The sequence below is a fragment of the Typopeltis vanoorti genome, chromosome 16 (assembly GCF_054136105.1).
Source record: "Typopeltis vanoorti isolate ZY-2024b chromosome 16, IOZ_Tvanoo_1.0, whole genome shotgun sequence".
In the NCBI taxonomy this organism is placed as follows: domain Eukaryota; kingdom Metazoa; phylum Arthropoda; class Arachnida; order Uropygi; family Thelyphonidae; genus Typopeltis; species Typopeltis vanoorti.
Window position 1 is genome coordinate 38,000,654 of NC_143564.1, and position 27,209 is coordinate 38,027,862.

The 27,209-nt window shown below is 35.8% G+C and overlaps 1 protein-coding gene across 1 annotated transcript in view; it reads right to left on the minus strand.

The window, feature by feature from the left end:
• The window catches only part of tweek (transmembrane protein KIAA1109 homolog tweek), a 1,221,702-nt gene that overhangs the window by 460,665 nt on the left and 733,828 nt on the right, over nucleotides 1-27,209 (minus strand). Inside the window, 2 exon segments of the mRNA XM_090406645.1 lie at nucleotides 2,138-2,261; nucleotides 14,789-14,931. Coding sequence (XP_090262771.1) covers nucleotides 2,138-2,261; nucleotides 14,789-14,931 — 267 coding nt within the window.

Here is a 27,209-nt window from a genome sequence, read left to right on the forward strand (position 1 = left end):
AAGAGTTTCATGCCGAATATAGAGACTATAAAAGTTTCGGCAGATACACGCATATGGGAACCTTTCATGACAGGGCAACACATAGTAAAGGTGGAGCAAGCTCCAATCACCGTCCTCAGTATTTTCCCATAATGTAAAACAAATCACCTAGGAGATGTATGATGTTATACATTATGGGAGGAGGTCACTACCCAGACTGGTTTCAACCTTTTTTGAGGTCTCGTCAGTGGGAGCTAGACTAGAAGGTTGCTGTACGCTTGTATCCGTCGAAACTTTTATAGTCTCTATATTCGGTATGAAACTCTTGTAGTTTCTATATTTGGCTATGAATTAATGTTGGATTCAATATCCACTTAATTTGAATAATTTTGCATTGCCGAAGTGAAGCCTTTTGGCTCTCTTTTTCAGTAATTTTTGGTGCCTTTTGTAATGTAATGAGACACCTTTTTTAGCAACTTGTATCATAAAGTACAAGTTCTGCATCACTTCATCTGGAGTATTCTTGGTCTAGCTCCCACTGACGAGATCCCAAAAAAGGTTGAAACCGGTCTGGGTAGTGACCTCCTCCCATAATATATAACATCATACATCTCCTAGGAGATGTGTTTTACATTATGAGAAAATACTAAGGACAGTGATCTGAGCTTGCTCCACCTTTACTATGAGTTGCCCTGTCATGAAAGGTTGCCGTACGCTTGTATCCGCTGAAACTTTTATAGTCTCTATATTCGGCATGAAACTCTTGTAGTTTCCATATTCGACTATGAAATAATGTTGGATTCAATATCCACTTAATTTGAAAAATAATTTTGAAATTATAAATTTGTTTTTTGATTGTTATGGCCGAGAACTTTTCAGACCACCCTCGTATATGGATCACATTATGAAAGAAAGTGGTATTAGGCTTGATATTAGAATTGGAGATGTCCAACTCAGCGGTTTGCTTTATGCAGATGATGTTGTACTCCTAAACACATCTAAATGCAAGCCTCCAGGATTCTCTAACTAAATTGAACAGCAGGTGTAACAAATTGGGCATGAAAATCAGCAAAAAAAAACCAAAACTATGAAAATAGGCAGGAACACAGAAAACTTCAGCTGCATATGGAATGGAGATCCTATAGAACAAGTAAAATATTTCGGCTATTTAGGCACAGTTTTTAGTGTAGATGTCAGGTTGAATCAGGGCATAGACAACAGGATAAGCAAAACTGGTAAGATTGGTAGGTAGCTGAATAAATTTATACGCAATAAGAGAGAAGTTAGTCAAAACACCACTCTAGCAGTATACAGGATGCATCGAGTTATGCATCTGAGAGTTGGGTGAAACATAAAGCACTTGATCAAAGACTAGAGACCACAGATACGAAGGTTCTGAAAAAACTTAGGGGAGTGAACTGATGACATCAATGACTGAATCATATTAACAATGAAGATATCAGAAATGAACTTGACACTATTAGTATTCAAGAATATGTAAGCAGAGCTAATCTAAGGTGGTATTAGATTATGCTGATGCACTGATGATAACTAGTTAGTTTCTGGTGAAAATATTTACAGTAATAAAAATTATTTATTTTGTAAATACTTGTGACTAATTAACTTTATTATGTCATAAATGCCATTAAAAACTCATCTAATATAGGTTACTTTGTCCATAAAAAATAAAAGTATAAATATTCATTCAAATACATTTGACTAAATTTTTTTTATTTTTTTTTTATTACAAATACAACCCAACCCATGTTATTAAAGTCTGAGCGCAAGAACTTCATGAAAAGTCCTTAAATGTTTTTCAGAATTACAATGGAAACCAGGAAACCGGACCTGGTTTCCTGGAAGTAACATTTAACCACGTTAAATGTTACTTTACTCAAGAGGGAAAGTAAATATTCAACATTTAAATGGCACAGTCAACAACAGCATACAACTGTATTTCAATTCAGTTACTTATTTAGCAAGTTTAATTTACCCTGTAAATTTAGTTTTCAATTCTCTCATTTAGTCAGCTAGCTTGGTTCAACCTCTTGCTGACAGTACTCTTACAACAAATATGGCTCTTCTTAATGATATGAAATTCCTTGCTATATTAGTCATAATTGTTAAATTTAAAAATTTTCTGGCACATGTATCTTACCTTTACACTCTGCCTTCTCAACCTTTTTATAACGTCTCTCCTAAAGTCATTGAATACTGCAGCTTCCAGTTCGTGAAGCCGGCGTACCTCTTGCTCAATTGTACTTTGACTAGCACCTAATAACCTTAAATAAATAAATATATATATATATATAAAATGTAAACAGATTGCATCTCTATTTCAAAAATCCAGTTTAAAGGTAATTTCATTCAAAACTAAAGAACAGGCTTGAAATATAAAAATTTTAAATTCATAGTATAAACTAATATACTCATTCCCATAATATCAATTAGTATTATGTACAAGTAGATTATATGATTTTTAGCATTTTAAAAAGAATTCAGACTCCTTCTGGTAATGTGTTTCTTAGACTACTCTAAAGCTTTTGGCTGTGTTCAGCATGTGAAACTGTGGGAAATAATGAAAAGAATGGGTTTTCCTCAACACACTATCAGGTTGGCAGTCAACTTGCACAGAGAGCAAGATGCCATGGTAAGAACATGTGTTGAATTGACTGATTGGCTTCAGGTTGGAAAAGGAGTTAAGCAAGGATGTTTACTTTCTCCTCACTTGTTTAGTATATATGCAGAGGACATCATGAAGCATTGGATAAGCTGAAGACAGGAATTAGAATACAAGATAGATTGATCAGTAATCTGAGGTATGCTGATGATACAGTACTCCTTCGTAATGACAAGGAAGATCTAGGACAAATCCTTGACAACGTTAACAAGATCAGTAATAACAGGAGTTCAACTCATTTCTAGTAAGACAAAGATTATGGTTCTCAAAGGAAATACAAACACAGAAACTCTGGATCTGTTTTTCCATGGGAACAAAGTTGAGAATTTTGGATGAAGTTTTTTCCAACAGTGACTTACGGATGTGAGACTTGGAACCTAAATAAGTCAGATGAGAAAGAGATAGCTGTTTTTGAGATGTGGTGTTACCAAAGGCTGTTGAGGATGTTATATACTGGAAGGCATACAAATGAATGGGTGTTAGAAAAGATCAGGAGAACTTTAAGGCTCCTTAAGGATATTGACAGAAGAAAGTTAAAATATTTTGGACACGTTGAAAGGATGGAAGGAGGATTTCTTAATATAGTAATAGAAGGTAAAGTTCCTGGAAAAAGAGAAAGGGGTAGACCATCAATGAGATAGGTGTGTGTGTGTGTGTGGAGTGTCTGAGTATCTTCAAAGAGTTGAAGCCTCCAGAAAAGCATACAAGAGGACTACATGGAAAGGCCCAGTGTGACCATGTGGTATCTGTGGATGCCCAGTGAACATATGGATATGGATGGATTATATGCTGACTAGTTTTGTGCACTAAGAACCAGTGGCTTCTTCATAATGGTAGATTAAGAAAGGACTGTAAATTAAAACACAACTCATATAACATTAGAATCAAAATGAGGCACCAATGATGCATGGTATGCATCACCTGTGTTTTTTGGATTTAGAGATGAATGTTGGAAACGTTGAATTCAAGTATTGTTGAGAGATTTGATTAATGATTTCCAGATCTCCTTTATGTTGGTTGTGTCCTTGGTTTTGCAGTAATTCATTGACTGAACAAGAGAGGAAGTTGTCCTTTAGATAGGGCATACTGGCTGTATCACAATTAACAGCACGATTTGCAGTAGATGGATGATGTGCCAGCCTAGATTTTTCTTCTCTTTTATGCCCCACATATCTGAGGTGTTCCTTTTTATATTTTATTTTTCTTATATCAAAACTTCTGTTTGTTTAGAGAAGGAAGCACTATATAATTTAAAAGAAACACACACACAAACATAAAAATCCAAAAAAACTCACTCTAGACCATGAATCCCAGGGTCACTTGTAAGAAACCCAAATTGCTTCACAACATGCTAGACTAGTCAATGCATGAAAAGAAAACTCCAGTCTTTTCACCCTCTAACTGATTACATTGTTCACCTAAAACTGATATCCCACTGAGACCCATCACTGATGTAATAAGCCCACCTACTTAGTTATAATCAAATATTTCTAGTGGATTATCACAGGAAAAAAAATCACATTAGGCTCCCTGATTCTTGCATCAAGAATTCAGCTCACTTCATAAATTGTCTCATATTTCCATCTCATTGTCTGACATCCTTGCAAGTTTATATACATAATCTCCTTACATCTTCAACTTCTTCAAATGGTTGGATTTTAGAATGGTTATAAACAGTTTATAAGAGATTTCACATGGACTGGAAATTTGAAGTCCCTATCTTTCTTTCTCCTGAACTTTTCACAGAAAACTCGAAAACAACAGTTCGTTCTTTCTTCAAGTCAACTCCAAACCTGCTATCTGGTAGAAATATGCTCCTGACATCTTTATAGTTTGTTAACACAACATACCCAATTTAAAAAATTTTCTTAATTTTAGTCATATTAGAATCAGAAGCAATAAGTAGACAAAATTTTCTTGATGTTCTAACTTACATAAAAAAAATCTTAGAAGGTGGCATTTCACTGGTTATTTTCTGAAATCACATCCAAAATGGATGCTATTTTCATGTTTCATCATCCCTCCCAGAAATCAGGCATACTTCACACAATTAAAAAATGTGCAGTCTTAATGTAGCCCTTGGTCTTCCTCCTCTATTTCTCCTTCCAGGTGGGTGGAGTGATAATTCATAATTCTCAAAGGCTATCATTCTTTTGTCATTCTCTGGATATGTGCTTCTGCCCCACACAAAAGCTATAATTTTGAGGTACTTATAAACCTATCCAAGATGTATAAGCTTTTTAGCTCTCCTAAAGACTGCAACCCCATGCACAGACACCTGAGTGTTTACAGAATTACAAGTTTATGCGATCTATCTTATGAAGACAAGCAAAATATTTGAAATAAGGAAAATTTCATCAATGTGAAACACAGAAGAGAAGAAAAATCTGGTCATATACATCATTCACCTATCAAAAGTCACACTACTGACTGTAATACAACCACCATGTCCTATCCAGATGACAATTTCCTTATATGCCAAATCAACGAATTCTTAATATGCTCATATGGCTACCTCAACTAAAACTGAAGTCTTCCAGACATCTTAAATGATGTCTGGAAGTCATTAACCAAATATTCAATTATTTTCAAACTATCCAAAAAAGATAGGACAGCTTACAGGCACATGCCAAGCATCACTGGTGCCTTATTTTGACTGTTACTGTTCTAGATTAAGGAGCACCATATACAGCAACAACATTCCTAGTAACACTATTCTGATTTTAGTATGGAAAACATTTTTAGCCTGGTTTGAAAATAAAATATGCCAATGTTCGATGGTCAAGTGCAGTACAGTAATTTGAATAAATCATCTGTGTATAAATCATGCTAACTTAAAAATGCCTTTGATAAACAAGTGATGCAACCCATTTACTTCTCCTGAAAATGTGTTTATGCCTCCTCTTGTTATGCCAGTTGTAAAAGATGAAAAAAAAATATTAAAAAAAAAATATATATATATATAAAACCAAGCGTTCCTTTATGTGTGTATGTTGTCTGCCATTCTCTTTTATTTATTTTTAAGATTTGATATGACTTTAAATCTCTCATGATATAATTTACCTCTCATGTAAACTTGACAATGCAAACACATGGGTGTACTACAGAAAATATACAATAGAAAAAAATTATATGTAACATAACATCATTAATACTGATATCATTTTTTGTATGAAACAAATTAAATTTCACAAATATTTCCATTATTTCTTTCACTTATTTACAAGAAATGGTTGCAAAAATCATTCAGATGGGATGAATATATTCTTGAACACAGAGGAGGAAAAAAATTCATTTGTACACTTGGTGTATTATTTGTCAGAACCTGCATTGTATTAACCACCCATCTGGGCATCACGTGTATACACATCAAGGTTACCATGGATGCAAAGTACATATTAAAATTGTAATGCCATTGATATTACATTGAAATATATGATGGACTAAAGTGTATGAGGAGTGATGTATTTTATCCATATTGATGTTCATATGGTTAACAGGTTAACCATATGAACATCAATATGAACCGTTAACCATATGAACAGGTTAACAATATGGTTAACAGGTTCATATTTTTATAACTTTTTTTTTAAAACACCAATTTCACTGAACTTTCATAAAAAAAAGTCAGAAGAAAATCTTGCATGTTTCAGTGTGCAGGTAATATTTTGATAATCTAGGCAGATTCTGCTGTGTTGTTGGCCTACACATATACATCAAATGAAAAGTAACACGTGTACTTAATAATAATGTCTTTTTTTTTCAGCACCTAAAATTACAAGAAAAGAAGAGTACGTGTTTTTTTTTTTTCTTTTTGTGAAATTGCCTGCAGTACATCCCAAGTTATTGTTTATGCCATCTGATTTTTCCTTTACAGTCCTACATCTAATGTGATTTTCATTATATAAACAGCCTGCAAGTCTTGTCTACACCCAAACTTGTAATGCATTAAATAAACGATGCACACAGCACTTTATGTTTAGAGACTCATAAGCAGAAACAGTTTAATTTAACACTGTATCTGTGGTGGTAGTGTTAATTATCCTGCAATTTGATTGTAAAGTCACAGAGTTAATATATGTCAAAGATAGCTACTACAACTGCGGATTGCTGCAGCTACTACTTACTTGTCTGTTACATGTAATTATATTAATTTTCAATATATTGCACTTTTTTTGCTTTCATCCTCGTAGACAGGCTTATACATTGGTTATGCATTATTAAAACACTTAAGGAATAGAACAACATAGTTAAGGATATAAATTAAATTAAACTTTAATAAATATTTTCTGATATTTCGGCAAAGTCACATTGCCATCTTCTAAAGGAACTTACAAAAAAGTTACTTGCTGCACGTAGGCACTACAACACAGAAACTGGGAATGAAGAGATGAAGCTATTGTTCTCCTAACAGTCCTGATGGTGCCCTCTAGCGGGCTAAGTAGGTGTTCTTGGCCGTTGGGCTGAAGGTCTGCTGATGTAGGCCTCCCAAATTTGGGGCAGTCGCATACAACCAAATTTCTTGAGGTTTGGAGAATTTCTTAGGGCTGAGGCTGATTCCATAAAGAGTCTTTCAAATTTGTATTTGCTACGGTGTATCACTGTAGCTTTCTTCCACCGTATTCTGTGGGGTGTATCCAGAGCATGGTCCGCAAGCCCAGAATGACTGTATTTGTGAAAACGGAGGTAGTCCTTGTGTTCCGAAATTCTGATATTCGCTGTCCTGCCTGTTTGGCCAAAGCAAGACAGTTTACAACTGCAAGGGACCTGGTAAACACCAGGTAGGTCTAGGGGAAGTGGTTGGTCTTTAGTGGAGCGGATAAGGGATGCCAATTTTCTGTAAGGTTTGTAACAAGAGGTCAGGTCATGTTTTTTTAAGATTTTGGTAAACTTTTCCGAGGTGCCTCGGATGTAGGGAATGGTGATGGATTTAGAGTAATTCTTGTTGTGGGGGGGGGGGGGATCTGTGGTTTGTAGGTTCTAATATTTTTTGGATTTTTTTGGGGGGATAGCCATTGGCTGAGAAAGTGTTGAGGATGTGATTTAGTTCAGTGTTTAGGGCCAAGTCGTTTGAACAGATTAGTTTAGCCCTGTTGTATAGTGTTTTCACTACTCCATATTGTTGTGAGGGGGGAAGATTGTTGGTGAATGTATCTGCCTGTATGGGTGGGTTTTCTGTAAACTGAGAAAACCAAGGATCCATTAGGCTGGTGGGTGACTAGTGTGTCTAGGAAAGGGAGGCTGTTGTTTTCCTCTTTTTCCAGAGTGAATTTGATTCTGGGGTGTTGATTGTTTAAGTGTGTTAAGAAGGAGAGAAGTGTTTCAGAGCCATGTGGCCAAATAGCGAACACATCATCAACGTAGCGAAGCCACATGGTTGGTTTTTGTGGGGCAGAGGCTAAGGCTTTTTCTTCAAAGGTCTCCATAAAGAAATTGGCCAAGGGTGGGGAGAGTGGTGAACCCATGACTGTCCCCTCTATTTGTTTGTAGAATTTTCCCTGCCAAACGAAATAGCCTGAGTTCATTGTGAACTGAAATAAGGCTGAGATATCGGGAGAAAATTTAGCTTGGATTAACTCTAAAGTTTCCTTGAGTGGGACATTTGTAAATAAAGAGGACACATCAAAGCTGACCATTATGTCAGTATGTTGGAGTGTAAGGTTTTCTATGCTGGCTTTGAAATGGGCTGGGTTTTTTATGTGTGATGGTGTGTTGCGTATATTGTGTGAGCTCTTTGGCCAAATGTTTAGCTAATTTGTATGTGGGGGAATCAATGCTATCCACTATGGGACGTAATGGCACATTTTCTTTGTGTATTTTTGGGAGTCCGTAAATACGGGGGGGGGGTATAGAGTTAAACGGCTTTAATCTGTTGGTAACTTCTACAGGCCAAGAAGTGACTCTCTTAAGGAGCCTGTGAAGTTTTCTAATTTGAGAGTTGGTGGGATTGTAATTGATAGGGAGGTAAGTGGCCCGATTCTCTTCATTCCCAGTTTCTGTGTTGTAGTGCCTACGTGCAAGTAACTTTTTTGTAAGTTCCTTTAGAAGATGTCAATGTGACGTTGCCGAAATATCGGAAAATATTTATTAAAGTTTAATTTAATTTATATCCTTAACTACGTTGTTCTATTCCTTAAGTGTTTTAATTTTGCTTTCATCAATATATAATTCTCTGATATATATAATTAAATTATTTTTTAAATCAAGCTAGTTTTAACAAATAAAATTATTTCTAAGAATTTCATTATTATTTAATTTCATTTTCAAACATTGTTTAAGAATGAAGTTTTGTTCCACTGCAATATTTTGCAGTAAATTAAGACATAAATCTGTTCAATGTTAGCATGCAAAACACAGGTACAGTTTAACGCAGCTGTAGATTTAAGCTGTAATCTACATTTGCTTGTTAATGTTCAAATTGAGTTGTAATATCAGCTATGTTCTCTATTGTTAATAACAGATAAAGAGTGGGGAGTAGGGTGAACAATTTATTGACTTAGTTTCATCTCAGAGCCAGTTCCACTGAAAGCAAGAACATATATTTCCTTACAATACAGAATTAATTTAGAAATACAGATTAAAGGGTCTCAAGATATACTAGTAGCAGAGTTCTTATATCTTCGTATGCTCTTTCTCGTAATTATATCAGTTGCTTTAATATCATTTTTGTTCTAGGTGTTTATCACAACTTTTCAGCCAGGAAACCAGGTCCGGTTTCCTGGTTTCCATTGTAATTCTGATATAGTGGAGAGAGAGTGCAAAGGAGAGTGTTCAAAATGATATCAGAATTGGAATACTGATTATGAAGACAGATTGAGAATTTGTAGACTGCAGACACTAGCAAACAGGAGAAAGAGGGGTGATATGATTGACACTTACAAACTTCTGAAAGAATCATACAGGATTTTAATTGATGGAATTTTCCAATTTATGGAGAGTGGGGAAAGGACAAGAGAGCATTCTTGGAAGCTGAGAATGAATGCCACCAAGAAGGGGGTGAGGGGTAGATTTTTCTCTCATAGGGTGGTGCATGATTTGAATGGATTGCCATCAGATGTTGTGAGTGCAAACAGTGTGAATGAATTCAAGGATAAGTATGATAGCTGGTGCATGTAGTCTGCAGCTTCCCTCGATGAGTCCCTGACTCCCTGAGGTCTCTCTTAATAATAATAATATTATACAGAAGTGAACAAGGGGTGCTTAAGGGTCAAAGCTATATAACTGAGAGCAGACCTCCACATAGCCTTTAAAGGAATGCAGAGAACAGACCAGGGCTTCTGACCTAATGTCCAATCCTCACCTTCTCGTGGTGCACCCTGTTGAGTAACTACTTGGATACTGAACGAACGAGGATGGGCTGGCAATTTGGGATTTAGCCGACCAAATTGTATTCTTATAGGCTTAAACCAAAATACAAAATGATGGTACAACATGACAAAATTTCATGCCGGCTGGGGCGTCGCCTGGTTAAACAAGGTCCCCGTAGTTTTTGCAAGGGAACCAGGGCGAACAGCAAAAAGTCAGCTACTGGAACAAATCTGAAAAAACACCCCAACTCAACATCACCAGAGTTAAAGGTCGATTCTATCAACATAAGAAGCCTGAATGGCAAAGAAATGGAGCTAGCTGATGAATTAAATAAGTACCCGATCGACATAATAGGGGTGGCTGAAACAAAAAAGGCAAAAACTGGTGAGATCTTTCTGAGCAATAAATACAAAATGTTATATTCAGGCAATGACAATCAAGGAAAAGAAGGAGTAGCCATAGTATTCAACACTAAACACAAGGCTAATCTTCTTGAATGGCAGGCAGTCTCAAGTAGAGTGATGTGGGCAAATATGAGAATGAGGAACTGGACAATGAGACTTATTTGTGCCTATGGTCCCACAGAAGGTTCTACTAAAGGTAGACGTGGAGGAATTTTTTGAGGCTTTAGAAAAAGCAACTGACACAATGAAAAAGGAAAAGTTGATCCTTGTTGAGGATCTAAATAGCAGAGTAGGAAGTGATTGTCAGACATACAAAAATATTTTTGGAAAATTTGTAGAAAAGAGCAAAGCTAACAATAATGGCAAATACCTATTGGATTTCTGCTCAGGAAATCGACTGGTTATTACTAACACCATGTTCCAACATAAAAGTGTGCACAAATTCACATGGAGAGAAGAGGCAAGGAAAAAGAAAAGTCTCATTCAGTATGTTATTGTTGATAGTGATGTTTTCCCCCCTGGTGCAGGACACCAGAGTGCACAGAGGATTTGAAATTGGAAGTGATCACTATTTAGTCTTGAGCAGGATAAAATTGAATTTCATATTGAAAAGAATATATGTAAGAAAGTTTTAAAGAGAATAAAAGTTGAGCAGCTCTCAGATGTGAACTGTAGACTAAAATACACAAAGATTATTGAAGAAAAAATGAAAGTGTTTCAGAACAGCAACCAAACCTTGGAGATTCAGTGGCAAGCCTTCAAGAAAACACTTATTGATTCAGCCAGAGAGGCATGTGGTGAGGTTGTCTGCAAGGATAGAAAAATCAGAACTCCATGGTGGACACAGGAAGTTAAAGAGGCAGTGAAGGAAAAGAAGAAAGCATATCAAAAGTTTCTGGAAAATAAGTCAGCTTGTGCTCTGAGAGAATACAGAGACAAATGTAAGAAAGCTAAACACTGGGTAAAACCAGCTAAACAAAAGTCATGGGAGGACGTTGGCAAGAACATAGAAAATAAATATCAAGAAGGTGGTAACATATTCTAGTGGTTGTTGAAGAAGCTTAGAAATGGAAGAAATAGTGCTGTAAAAGGAGTTAGAGATGATAAGGGTGACATGAAAATGGAAGAAAAAGATCCTTGAAGAATGGATTAATTACTTTGAAAAATTGCTAAATGAAATAAGCAGTAATAGCACAGTGGTAAAAAACACTCAACAAGCATACAGTCAGGAATACATATCCATACTTGAAATAGAAAAAAGCCATCAAAGGCTTGAAATGTGGAAAGGCAGCAGAAGTAGATGATAATCAACCAGAAATGCTGAAGTATGGTGGTATAAAAGTCGTACAGTGGCTGCACTAGTTAGTTCAGAATGCCTGGATAGAGGGACGAATTCCATATGATTGGAGTAGAGCTCTCATAGTACCCATATATAAAAAGGGAAATAAGACTGAATGTGAGAATTACAGAAGTATTTCTCTACTGAGTGTTCCTGGTAAGATTTATGCAAGTATACTTGAGAAACGGTTGAGAAGGATTGTGGAATAAAAGCTTGGTGTAGAACAGGCTGGATTCAGGCCAAATAGAGGCTGTCAGGATCAGATCTTCACTTTACAACAGATAGTTGAGAAACCATGGGAATATAACAAAGATCTGTATTTAAGTTTTGTAGATCTGTAAAAGGCATATGACAAGGTGCTGAGAGAGAAGCTATTCAAAATGCTACAGTTATAGGGTGTGAATGAGCATTATATCAAACAATACTTAGTCTTTATTTGATTTGTAAGTCAGCAGTTAAAATTGAAGGAAGTACAGTAAGATGGTTTAATGTTAAATCTGGTGTGAGACAAGGATGTACATTATCCCCTCTGCTATTCATTATCTATATGGATCACATTATGAAGGAAAGTAAGTGGTATTAAACATGATATCAAAATTGGAGATGTTAATGTCAGCTCTTTGTTTTATGCAGACGATGTTATACTTCTAAATAAATCCGCTACAAGTCTGTAAGATTCCCTGACTAAATTGAATAACTGTTGTAATAGATATGGTATGAAGGTCAGCAATAAAATGACAAAGACAATAAAAATAGGCAGAATCGTTGAAAATGTCAACATTGTGAACAGAGAACCTGTGGAACAAGTAAAACAGTTCAGCTACTTAGGCATGATTTTTAGTGAAGATGGTAAATTAAATATGGAAATAGATAATGGAATCAACAAAGCTGGTATTGGTAGGAAGTCAATTGAATAAATTCGTCAATTGATAAATTTATAAGGAATAAGAGAAAAATTAGTCGGAAAACTAAATTAGCTGTATACAAGACAGTGTTCAAACCAATTTTAACTTATGGATCGGAGAGCTGGGTCAGAAGTGAAACACTTGACCAAATACTAGAGACTGCAGATATGAGAGTTCTGAGAAAGATTAGAGGAGTGAACAGATGGCATCAATGGCAATATCATATTAAAAAGGAAGATATTAGGAAAGAACTTGACATTGTCAGTATCCAGGAATGCGTTAGCAGAGCTAATCTCAGGTGGTATGGTCACTTAAATAGAATGGGCGAGGAAAGATTAGCAAAACAAGTGTTCTCTGCCAGGTTGGCAGGAAAACGACCCAGAGGAAGACCAAGATATAGGTGGATTGATACGGTACAAAGTTCCTTAGATGACAGAAACATAAGATCTGATAATGTTGGAGTCTTGACAAGTAACAGACTAATTTGGAGGAAAATTGTAGATAGGAAGTTAGTAATGATGTAAATTTTTCATGTAGTACTATCATATCCTGTACACCCCTTGAGGGTACATGACAGGAATTTGATTATGATGATGAGTAGTGAACAAATTAAACCAAACAAGTCAAATTTTCTTCAAGTTTTTGGTTTAGTTCATTATTTTGGTTGAGTGTTGCATGTTTTAACTCTCTTTGATGTTTATTAATAGTGTTATGCATTTTTAATAGAGTAAAGAAGTTGACATTCATAGTGTTTTATTCATTTTGCATACCTAAAAATTGGATATCTCTCCAAGAAAATGTAGTCTTTCTCAGCACACAACCATGACTCAAAGACAAATTGCCAGTAAGTGTGGTGTTGGTTTGGGTACTGTTAATGCAATTTTAAAGGTTTAGGGAGGCATGTACCTTTTCTCTTAACAGAAAAGGAAAACGTGGGAGAAAAAGGAAAGCTACATTCACTCATTAGAAAAAGCAAAAAGAATCCAAGATTGTCTGTTGTAGATTTATATAGAGACCTGACAGCTAGTGGGATTAATATTTCTGATATGATAATCCATCAAAGATTGTTGAAAGCAGGGAGGACTGCTCACAGACCAAAAACAAAACAACTGGTGATGAAGGCTATGCAGAAAAAGAGGCTCCAGAGGGTAAAAGTGAACAAAGATTGGACTTTTGAGAAATGGAAGAAGTTTCTATTCTCAGATGTGAGCCTTTTCTTTGTCCAAGGAGAGCAAGTACTCTATGTTTGGAAATCTTCAGCTGAGAAGAGCTCAACTTCAACAAGCTTCTAAACACCCAGCATGTTCTGGGGTTCTTTTAAACATTACGGTCCAGGATCACTTGTGCCTGTTGATGGTATGATGAAAAGTGAGCAATACATAAAAATATTGGAGAAAAGAGTGGTCCCACAGATCCAGAAAGACAAGGAACTCATCTTTCGACAGGATCTCACTCCATGGCACACTTCAGAAAAATGAGAGTTCCATAAAAATCACAACATCCAATTGCATCAATGGCCAGGTAATCTTTTGACATTAACCCAATAGAAAATTTGTGGGACATAGTGAAAAAGAGGTTTGGAAAACGAAATTGTGATACTAAGGATAACTCAATACAGTCGATTATAAAAGTATGGTTTTGAGATGCAGAAATTAAAAAAAAAAATTGTTCTACGTTGGTAGGTCCATGCCTAAGTGAATTAATGAACTTATAACAGAGGAGCACTTTTAATTATTAGGTAAAGTTGGAGTTAAATTTTTTTTTTTAACTTATTTTCTTGCAAAATTAAAAATTTTCTTTAAAATGTGAATGTTCGGATTAATTTGTTTGCTACTGTATATATCAAAAATTTGATTATGGTGATTACGTTGGGGAGGGGGAGGTCACTGCTTTAAATAACTCAAATTTATTCAATTTGTAAATAATATTCAAGCTTAATTATAAATATGGGGAAAATTATAAACATTTAATTATAAACATTATACTTTATATTACATTTTATTTTACATAAATTATATTTTCATTATACTCATACAAAAAAAAAAAATCAAAAAAGCTACTATAATAATTTTTTCATTGATTTATAACTAAACATGACAAAAATACTAATTACAATGGGTGGAATCAATCCTTGCTAATAACCTAAAACATTTTATGTCAATTTGAAACTTACCTTAAATCATTGATAATTTTTGCTTGTTCATTCATTTCCTTTTCAATAAGTCTTGATCTCTTTTTAGCATCAAGACCTGGATCCAAAAAGAATGGTGGCAGTGATTCTATTAAATTGCTTCCTTTTCTAATAACAACTGGTTCCTGAAAGTTAATGAGAGAGAGTGAGAGAGAAAATTACTTTTTTTCTGTTTAGAGCAGTACATGAATTAATATGCACTTTTTTCTATTACAAAGAGGACAAACTATTAAATACTACATACCGGCCATGATGTTTACACATCACTAATAACATTATTGCGAAGTGTCCACTGACCTTGAAATAGCATTTGAATATCATTGAAAGAGTGGATACAAGGCATAAATTATTTGATATATTTCATCCATATCGCTGGTTGGTTAAGTGTAATTTACATTCCCCTGCTCCACACAATGCAAGTAATAGTTAGCAGCACTAGAGGATATTAGAGATATCTCTCTCTAATTATAATAAAATTTGTGCTCTAGAATCAACACTCATTTTGCACTATCTCTACAATCTGTCTCACACTCATCTGGTATCTATCCAACAGATTGAATTCAAGCTTTTATTCAGCTCATTCTCAAAAAAAGGGATATAAACTCATCCATCAACTATCATCCTACTGCTCTCACTTCAATACTTCTAAAATAATGCAAAAGGTTATCAACAGACAACTGCTTCACTACTTGGAGATTCACCAATTACTTAGTGATCACCAACATGGGTTCCATCATTCTGACTCCATAGCAGATCCTCTGGCTAATCTTCGCCAACAATGGACACACTTGTGTCCAATGTTGGGTAAGAACAGGTGAAACTCAGTGGACACTCTTGATATTTCTGAAGCATCCGATTGAATCTGTGCAGACTTCATACCAAGCTATTATCTATTGGTCTTCCTCCTATAATCTGTGAGATAATCACTACCATCCTCTCATTGCAGCTCATGGTTGATGGTTTCCTCTTAGAAGATTGCTCAATTGATGATAGAGTACCTCATGGCTCTGTGCTTTTACTTATACTTTCCTCCGATACATCAATGATCTTTTCTCTTTAACAACCAATCATATTCATAGCTTTAATGGAGACAGTACTTCCCATTCCTATTCTTTATTTACAAAACTTTATAGCACTCAAGTGATTTGGACTTCAAGCTCTTCTATAACCAATGCCTTACACTATGATCTCTTTGTCATTCTCAAGAGGGATGAACATAACTTGGTGAGGTATAATGCCACCAAAATGCAATCTTGTCTCATTTCCCAGAAGAAAGACCATACTACTTCACTCATCCTCATATCCAACAATCATAGCACAAATATCTCACAACTATAGCATATCTTCGGCCTCCAAAAAAGGCTTGAGTTCGTTTTTGGTTGTAACAACATTTCTCTTCTGTAACACTAATCAAATCACCCTGATCTTAGAATATTATTCTCACATTCGGCACTGTGCACCTAAAATCTTCCTCAGACTTGACTGTATTTAGGAGAGACTTATTCATTTAATAGATGATGCCCCTTCTCTCAATGACTCACTCCAGTCACTTTTACATAAATGTTTCTGTATTATGTTTATTCTATAAGTATTTTCATGGACAGTGATGCATTGAACTAGCCACTAACATTTCTCCACTTCCTTCAAATCATACAAACACAAGCAGCTGTTCAAGAAACAAATCAGCAAATTTTAGAATGAGATTACACTGTTTTTTTTTGTTTTTTTAATTTATTTTTTTTATTATTTTTTATGAACCAATGAATTTAAATAAATTATGTCAAAAAGTTTCACCAACTGGGCTGTTTGGCTTCTTCACAGCATACAAAACAGTAAAGACAACTCAAAGTCTTGGAGTCTAGTACACAGAACAAACGTATAAAATATAACATAAATTAAAAAGACATGTAACATCATACACATGGAGAGTGTGTTTCATTAGTTATTGTTGTGTGTGCACGCTTTGTAGTTTGCAGCGAAATTAAATTCTGGCAAGCTTAGCAATCTTATTAGGGTTTTCCATACGTAGGATCATTCCTTCATTTCTGTTTAGGCTGCTTTCAGAACGGAGAACCACTGTGGCTTCTTTGAAATTGAGACACCGGAAATCTTCTTCTAGACAAGGCATGGAACTTTTGTCCCACTCAATGTGGCTTGTGTTGAAGAAGTGCATGGCTAATCCGGAACTATCTATTCTGTTGTTTTTAACATCCCTGACGTGTTCCTTTTTTCTTATATCAAGACCTCTTGATGTCTGACCTATGTAGTTTAACCCACAAGAGCAAGGGATGTTGTATACTCAAGAGTATTTGAAGAAGGCATTGCTGTCTTTTGGTGACCTTAATATGTTTCAAATCTCTTGATCAGTTTGAAAGTTACTCTAATTTCAAAAGGTTTCAAACCGATCAAGACAATTTGCACTGTTCCTGCATAAGGGATGGCAACTGAGGATTTATATTGAGTCTTGGCGGATTGTTGTTGTGTGGGGGGGTGCTATGAAGTATCTTTTTAATTGAATTTCTTGGATAGCCGTTGTTTGCCAGGGTCTGTGATATATAGTTAATTCATCCTGGAAGTCTTTTTCTTCTGATATGATGCTGGTGGCTCTATTTTTGAGCATGTGTATGATGCTAAGTTTTTGAGAAATGTGGTGAGTAGACAAGAAGTGAAGATAACGTCCAGTATGGGTTGGTTTACAGTAGACTTTAAGGTTGATGTGAACATCTGCTTGTTTTTTGATTAGGGTATCTAAAAATGGTAGTTGTCTATCCTTCTCAAGTTCCAAGGTGAATATGATTTTTTGATGGAAGGAATTTATCTTTGTTAGAAAGTCAAAAAGCATGGTTTTAGTGTTTCTCCAAATTATAAAAACGTCATCAACATACTTACAACATACTAATGGCTTAGGGTCTAATTGGGAAAGGATGTCATTTTCTAGTTTCTCCATGAATAGATCTGCACATGGAGGAGATAGGGGACTGCTCATAGCTTAGCCAATTAGTTATTCATATACACTGCCGTTCCATTTAAAGAAGTTAGATTTGAGGCAATGACTGAAGAGGTTAGCAGTGTCTTGGGGATACAGATTATGTAAAATGTTGATAACTTCTTTTACTGGGATGTTGGTGAATAAAGATACCATGTCCAGGCTGGCAAGAATATCTGTTTCAAAAATAGAGATGTTTTTCAATTTAGCAATGAAGTGCTTTGAATTCTTTATGTAAGTATCAGAGTTTCGAATATGATCCTTTAGGAGACAGACAAGATGTTTAGACAATGGGTAGGTTGGAGAATTTCTTCCATCCACTATGGGGCATAGAGGGACTCCACTTTTGTGAACTTTAGGAGAACCGTATAATCGAGGTGTCACTAGGTGCAACAACTTCAATCTCCATTGTAGATCTGTAGACCAACTGTTCATGTTTCGTAACGAATTATTTGTGACCTCTTGGTTTTTTCATGTAGGGTCTGAATCTAATATCCAATTCGATGTCTGAGAGTAACTCTGTGATCTTAGCTGTGTAGTCTTCGGTGTTAAGGATAACCATCAAGTTTCCTTTGTCTGCCTTTAAACTGATAATTTGTTTATCCTTCTTCAAGTTGGAGAGAGAGCTCTCTTTCCTGAAGGTGTCATATTTTGGTTTGGTGGTCTTGACGATGAAAGGATAACAGCACTCTTTAATCTAAGATCATTGGCTATCATTTCAGACAAAGACGAGAGTGCTGTCTCCTCTTTGTCTGAAAGTCGAGATCTTTGTTTGTGTGTGTGTTGCAAATAATATCAACCTTTCAACCTTTGGAATATGGTTAGGTGCGATAGCAAAATTAAATCCTTTTTTCAGTATGATGACTTCTGGTTGTGTTAAGGAATGGTAAGAGAGGTTAAAGATTACTTTGTCCTCAGGCAGGCTGGGTTTAGAGTTATGACTTCTATCATATCATGTATTAAATTTTTTAATTTGACTTTTTTTGCTGATAAGAAAAGCCTTGTTGAAACCGTTATGTATCATGTTATCTAGAAGTGTCCGTAAGTCGGTTTCTGTGTTGTTCGAAATGTCTTCATAAAGTCAGAAGCATGTTAGATCTATTTTGCTAAGTTCGTATCTGATATTTTGTATTCTATCACTTAATAGTGCCAGGGACGTTTTGAAATATTTCCGTTTAGCCTTTCTTGAGTGGAATTTTTCTTTTATAACTAGAAATTTAGGAATGATGTTGAAGTTTCTGCATCTTTTTAAAAACATGAGATGGTTTAAGAGTCTAGCTTTCTTACATTTGGGTTTCTCAAAACAATGCACCTTGTGTTTTATTGTCCCATCGAGTCTGTTCATTGTGAGTATATTATTTTGGCCACTAACTTAATTTAACCAAATCAGCAAATTCCTTTCTTCTCCCTTAACTGCTTGCCAACACACAAAACACTGTTTTGTCATAGGTCTTGGGATCTTTCAGGTGTGTGTGTGGGGGGGGGGGGGGAGAAGGATTGATATAAAATCCTCTTTATAAGGCTACTTCTACTACTACTGTGCACAAATTTGGTCACATTTTGAAATATTTCCGTTTAGCCTTTCTTGAGTGGAATTTTTCTTTTATAACTAGAAATTTAGGAATGATGTTGAAGTTTCTGCATCTTTTTAAAAACGTGAGATGGTTTAAGAGTCTAGCTTTCTTACATTTGGGTTTCTCAAAACAATGCACCTTGTGTTTTATTGTCCCATCGAGTCTGTTCATTGTGAGTATATTATTTTGGCCACTAACTTAATTTAACCAAATCAGCAAATTCCTTTCTTCTCCCTTATCTGCTTGCCAACACACAAAACACTGTTTTGTCATAGGTCTTGGGATCTTTCAGGTGTGTGTGTGGGGGGGGGGAGAAGGATTGATATAAAATCCTCTTTATAAGGCTACTTCTACTACTACTGTGCACAAATTTGGTCACCTGGGAAATCAAGATGCATTGGAGATGATTCAGAGATGAGTAACCAAGTTGGTGATGGGTCTGTGGAATGCTCCCTATGAGGATAGATTGAAGATGTGTGGGTTGCAGAGTTTAGTTAACAGCAGAGGAGAAAGGAGGAGATATGATAGAAACTTATAAGTTACTAAAGGGATTCTATAAGATTGACACAAAAGAAAATTTTCAGTACATTATGAGTAGGCAGAGAAAGCAAGAGGTCAACTCTAGAACTTGTGTAAGAGTGTGGTTAATAAGAGTTTGCAGATTTGATTTTTGTTTGAAGAGTGGAGAATGAATGGAATGAATTGCCAAAGGTAGTTGTGAGTGCCAGTGAACAATAATTCTCAAGGAGAATCTATAGAACAAGTAAAATATTTCAGCTATTTAGGAATAATTTTTAGTGAAAATGGCAAATTAAATATAGAAGTAGCAACACAATAAGCAGAGCTGAAATGAAGAGCCTGAATAAATTGATATGGAATAAAAGAGAAATTACTAAAACACTGAACTAGAAGTGTTCAAACCAATATTATATTTATGTGACAGTTGAGACTGTAAGAAATTAGAAGATTAGCAACCAGAGGTATCAGTTTTGAGAAAAATTAAAGGAATGAACAGATGGCATCAAGGCAGAATCATATTAAAAATGAAAATATTAGGAAGGAATTCTCAAAAACATGTGAAGAAATCCAATCTAATGGCATTATGGCGGGAAAAAGATCCAAAAGAGGACCACCATTTGGTGGATTGTGGATCAATTGATAAGAGGCACACCAGAAGATAAAATATAAGGTATGGTAATAACGGAGTGCTGACAAGAGACAGACTAGGTTGAAGGAAAATTGTTGACAGGAGATTAGTAATAATGTAAACTTAATCATGTTGCACTGTCAAAATACCCTATACTCTCCTTGAGGATCAAGAATTTGATTAGAATTTAGTACCACCTCGCTGGCATACAGCTCAGTAGTACAACTGCTACATTTCAGGAGGATCAGATTAGATATTATGCTGTCTAGAAAGACAGGCTGCAGACCCCACTAGAAACTACGATTTTTAACCATGTGCATAAAAGGGTAGAAAATCACAGATTTTTCCAGTGGTGTTTTAAAAAGCTGCTCATAGAGAGAGAGAGAGAGAGAGAAGAGTGGCGTGTTTTCCTAAGTGGCAAAATGAGAAACTCCATAATGAAATGGAGGTATAGCAAGGTATTTTGAAGCATGTGTGCATGAACTACTGTCTTCCTTAATGTCTATGGCTTGCAAGAGTTCTTCCATACAAAAAGGAACATGTGGATGTGTGTCAGATTTCAACCATATTTTTGCACAATAGAAAACAAACAATGCTTGTCTATATTGGATAGTCTTGTAGAAAAAATTTTGAATTTTTCTTTCACATGAACATTAAACAGGCAAATGACAGTCTAATTTCTATAATATTGAGCTTCTCAATGCAGGGAAACAAATAGTCCACATAGGATAGTTTAGAAAGTGACTTCATTTATAACACATAGTTAAGAGATAACTATTTCAGTGAAAGCAACCAAATTCATTTGCTTAAACATCAACACTTTGAATGAGTGAAATGCACAAGCTATTCGAATATATACTGATCATACTACTGAAGAGTACCCTCTTGCAGAACAACAGACTTGTGGTCCATAATCAAACTTTAATTGAACAAGTGCACAATACAGGCAAAGCAAGAAAAATCAATCCATACTTCATTATGTATAGGAGAGAGTATAAAGTATAGAATGTTTTTTTACTTTTCTCTTAGGTAATGAAAGTGTGCAAGCAATGTAAGTTTTCTACAAAAAGGAATTCTGAGCACTTAGCTTCTTCACTCAAATTCAAAGTTAATGGTGAGAGATGATTATGTTTTTGGCAGAAGTGCACACAAATATACGCTTTTTTTTTTTTCTTCTGCTGAAAAAGAGTCTGTCCACAGAACAGATATGAGTGACTGTTTGCTGAGTTAAGTTGACAGAAAGAGTGCTAAACTAAAGACAACATGATGTAGTGATGACATGATAATGTGCTTTTTTACTCAGACTTAGAAAACTTGGCTAAATGGATAGCTTATAAGAAAATTAGGAAAGTGACCTCTGAGACCTAAGTTATAGAGGTCTTTTAATATACCATATCTCCTGACCAAATGATCCAATATCAAATGGAGTTTATGAAAGTCGTATTGTACGTTGGAGAGAAGATGATTTCATTCTAAATACCAGAGAAGTCTTTCATTTATCACTTTTGCCGATATCTTATAAAGACAGCTGGTCAGAGTGACAGGCTGGTAACTGTTTGATTGTGCTGGATCCTTTCCTGGTTGTGGAATGGCAATGAAAACTGACTTATGCCAAGAATCTGTAAATCCTTCCTCCATAAGTATTCTATTCTATAGTAAGAACAGAAGATCCAGTGAAGATTATGAAAGATTATTTTTTTATCATCTCAGGATGTCAGCAGACCTAACTGAACAGCTATGAGCAAGTAAAAGTGCTTTTCTTAGTTCCCGTTTAATGAATGGTTGATTGTACAGTTTCAGCTCATTCACAGAGAAGTCTGAGTTTTGCTTCTCTTGTTGCTGAGAATTTCAGCAAAATTTTATTCGTAAATTTCTGTAATGCTTTGATTTCAGCAACAACTACATATCCATTATATTTCAAGGAAGATGAATGGTGTATTCTATATCCACCCCTCATTTTCAAGATTTTATCTCATGCAATTTTTGCACTGGTTGCTTGATCAACAGAATGATCCAAGATTGTTTTTGACTCTGATGTCTAATGTAACATGCTTGGGCCAAAGCATGTTACATTAGAAAAACTTATGAGATTTGATGTGATCCACAAAATATACTCCTGCTGCTAGATCTTTTTTGGCTGCTTGGCACTCAGAGTCCATAGAGGCTATGGATTGAGCAGAAATTGAGATCATATTGTTGAAATTGCCAGTTTTGCTGCCTGGACTATACAATCTGTTATATAAACTGCTTCATTGATAGATGTTTGAGTGACTGCTACAGAATTAGATTTTGCAAAAAAAAAAAAAAAAAAAAAAAAAAAAAAAAAAAAAAAAAAATCCAGTATTCCTGGAATTTTTCCCAATTTTCCCCATGCATATCCATGTAGGAGAACATGATTCATTTGAGGACATATTGCAAATCACAGGAAAATAATTGATTGCTTCCATATATTTCTCTTCAACATCTCACATGAATAGTAGAAGAACAGCAGTGGAGCAGACTGTAAGATCCATTGCAGAAGGTATTGAGTCCATTATTAAGCAGAAAGTAGTCATCATTGTCAAGTATATGCTCAATGATGCATTTCTGTCCATTCGTGCTGGTTCTACTCCATAGAGCAAGGGTCTTCAATGCATAGCCCATGGAGCTCTTTGCCGTAGCCAACTGGCCATTTTGAAAAAATAACCACTTAACATTAAAATGCGAATAAATAAAAAATAATTTCAATGAAGCCAGTGGGCCACTAAGCTATACTGCAGTATTTAGCATTGTAGGATGTTTTTCAGATTCACAAGGAATGGTGTGCATTTGATACTTTACATAAAATCCTATAAAAATAAATATTAAATAGACATGCTTCTTCAGCCATCTACCAGTGCCAAGCAATACTTAAGTACTAGTACTAATCTCACAGGTAGATTGCTGAAGCAGTAGTTCATTCGATTGTGCTGTCTAGTGTATTCCAGATACATCTTGAAGGTTCTCGATATTTTGTTATTTTCATATAAATACAAGAGGATCTCATCCACAGTCAGTCAGTCATGAACAGTGTGACATTCGTGTATAAGCGCATGCAGGTTCATCGTGTCAGCCATAGCCTATTGTGGTTTTATATTGTCACACTTTTTTTTTTCATTAGTGTGAGACATATTCGGTGGATAATAACCGTTACTCGGCCATTTTGGATAATTTTTTAGGTTCACCTTCCATCACTATGGTGTCTACAAGTAAAAAAGCATAAATCAAGTGATTCTTGTCGGATTTTTAATGAAAAGTGGACTAATTTGTACTTTTTTGTGCTGATTGATGATAAGCCAGTGTGTTTAATTTGTCGTGAGTCAGTGTCAGTATTAAAAGAATACGATATAAATCGACCCTATCAAACAAAGCAAGTGTCCAACTTCAATCACCTTCAAAGGCAGCTTTGTGTGGACAAAGTGAACCATCTCCACATTGATTTAAAATGCCAGCAGGGTACATTTAAAAGGCAGAGGGAAGAGAGCGAAGTGTGCGTTAAAGTAAGTTATGTAATAGCTGAAAAAATTTCTAAAAAATCAAAAGCCTTCTTGGACAGCGACTTTGTGAAAGAGTGTCTCATCACTGCTGGGGATATTCTGTGCTCAAATAACAAGGAAGTGTTTAAAAAACCGAGTTTATCTAGGGTAACTGTATCATGTGTGGAAGAACTTGACAACGACATCGAAGGAACTTTAAAAAAAGTCGTCTGAATTTACGTCACATTCACTTGCTTTAGATGAGAGCACAGATGTGAAGGATACAGCACAACTGGCTATCTTTGTCCATGGCATTGATCAACAATTCAATGTGAGAGAAGAACTGCTAGTGCTCGTATCTATGAAGGGAACGATGAAAGGCACTGATATTCTTGAAGCCACCAAGAAAACACTCCAGCGTTTCGACCTCAGCTTAACCAACCTCAAGGGTGTGGTAACTGATGGTGCCCCCTGCTATGGTGGGAAAGAATGAAGTATTTGTTGTACGGCTATGGAAAGAACCGGAACTAGAAGGAAAAGATTTTGTCCATTACCACTGTTTATTCCACCAGGAGAATTTATGTACGAAAACTTTCTTGATATTCTCTTGGATTTGAGAATGTCATGAAAGTTATTGTGACTGTCATCAATATTATTAGGGCAAGAGGATTAAATCATCGTCAATTCCAAGAGTTTTTGACCCAAGAGTGCGAAGCAGATCATGGCGATGTGTGTTGGTTGAGCAGAGGAAAGGTTCTTAAAAGAATCTTTGACTTAAGGAGCAAAATACAGCAGTTCATGCAAACCAAGGGGAAGCCAATTGCGGAATTCAACAATCCAAAATGGATGATAGACTTTGCCTTTGTGACCGACATCTCGTTGCATATGAATGATCTAAATTTACGACTACAATCCAAAGATCAACTGGTGCACACTCTGTTTGATCATCAAAGCTTTAGTGGTAAAGCTCAAACTTTGGGAGGCACAATTCACAAAAAAAAAGACAACTCATTTTCAGCTTCTCGCTAAGTCCAACTGTTTGTCTCTTGATGAATACGCTACAAAATTAGCTGTGTTGCAAAGTGAGTTCGAAGAGAGATTTACTGATTTTCGTAACCAACAGTCTTCTTTAGATTTATTTTCAATGTCATTCAGTGTCAATGCTGCCGAAATGCCAGGCTCCATACAAATGGAGTTGCTTGAACTCCAAAACAACTCTTCTTTGAGAGAAAAATTATTCAATGTGTCCTTGCCTACATTTTACAAAGACTACATTTCTGAGGACGCATTCCCTAATCTTCGCTGGCATGCTTTGTTAGGAAGCACATACTTACGTGAGCAGTTCTCCAGAATGAAGCATGTGAAGTCCAAGACAAGAACTCAGATTATGGACCAACATCGCGAGAATACTCTGAGCATAGCGACTTCCAACATTGATGCCAACATTGACAAGCTGGTAAAGGAAAAGCACTGCCAAGTTTCCCATTGACATTGTAAAAAATGAATGTTTTCTTCATTAAATTATCTTTTTTTTAAGAATTGATTCCATTTACTTATCATGAACCAGACTCCTACCTATGCTCTTAAAGCTGAATATGTTTATTTTTATAGGATTTTATGTAAAGTATCAAATGCACAGTGTTCCTTGTGAATCTGGAAAGCATCTTACAATTCTAAATACCGCAGTATAGCTTAGTGGCCCGCGAGCTTCATTGAAATTTTTAATGTGACCTGCACTGTCTGAAAAGTTGAAGACCCCTGCCATAGAGTGTGTCCATTAAAGTCACTATTAAGAAACAGGGGTGAGGCAGTTGCAATGTTGTTATTATTATCATCATCAGCAACTCCATGGGCTTCTCCTCGATGAGTTCTTAGACTCGTCGAGGGGGGGGGGTCCTAAACATAATGTTAAGCAGTATCCAACATTCGTGCAGTATCTATCATACTTGGCTTTGAACTTATTCATAGTCATGGCACCCACAACAGAATCTGGTACTCTATTACACTCATTCATTCACCACTTTCCAAGCAAAAAATCTAGTACTAACATCCCTGCAGTTTCCGAGGCTAGTTCTAGTTCTCCCACCATCAGACCTGTTCTGAAAAATTTCCTTTGTATTAATCTTGTAAAAAACTTTAGTAATTTTTATATCTCAATCATATCATTCCTTTTCTGCCTGTCAACCAATTTCTGTAACCCAAAAATCTTCAACCTGTCCTCATAAGGTTCATTCCATAGACCTACTACCATCTTCGTCTCTTGCCTCTGGTTCCTCTCCACCTTCTCTCCATTCTCAAAAAACTCAGGTAACCAGATCTGTGCAGAGTAGTCAAGATAGGGTCTTTTTCAGTATCCAAGTAATCTCAATGAGCTGCTTTAGTCACTTTCGCAACATGCTCTCTAAACTTTAACTCCCTATCCACTAACACCACCAAATCCTTGGTTTCATCAATTTCTTAGAGTACAGTTCTTTCAATACGGTACACAGCTGGTAATCTTTTCGCCTCAAAATGCATAACTTTATACTTTGCAACATTAATCTGACATCCATTCTCCTTTGATCAGACTGCCAGTCTATCCAAATCATCTTGCAAAATTTTAACAACATCTTTATTAACTATTGCTCTACCCAGGTTTGCATCTTCAGCAAACAATTGAATAGTTCTCTCATATCCTTTCTTATAATGTTCATGTATAAATTAAATAGTAGCAGCCCAAGAACAGTCCTGTGGCAGGTTACTAGTCACAGGCCTTCTACTGCTGAATAAACTACGGTCTGGTAGCTCTCCATCAACTCTCTTATCCACTTCGATTTTATATCCATCCCCATGTGCTGCAATTCGCTACATCAGCAGCAAAGACCCCTTTATGTAATGGAAGTATTTTCACTATTTCTATCCCATTGGAACTAATCCAGAGCTGAGACTAAATAATGTGGTCAAAGGCACTGGCAATTCCCTAGCACCTTCTTGTAAAAACTAGAGCTGGTATACCATCTTATCCTATAGCTGGTGTGAAAAATCAGTAACATCTGACTGATTTTTCATTCAATGACAGTTGTTACTGAAATATCTCTTCCCAGATGCTATAATCTTGCAAAGTGTTCATTTAGTAATTCTACTATTTCATCTGATTCAGTAACTTCCCTACCATCAGTATTATATGCAAAAGGGAAATTTATGGAGGAGTTAGTGTGATGGT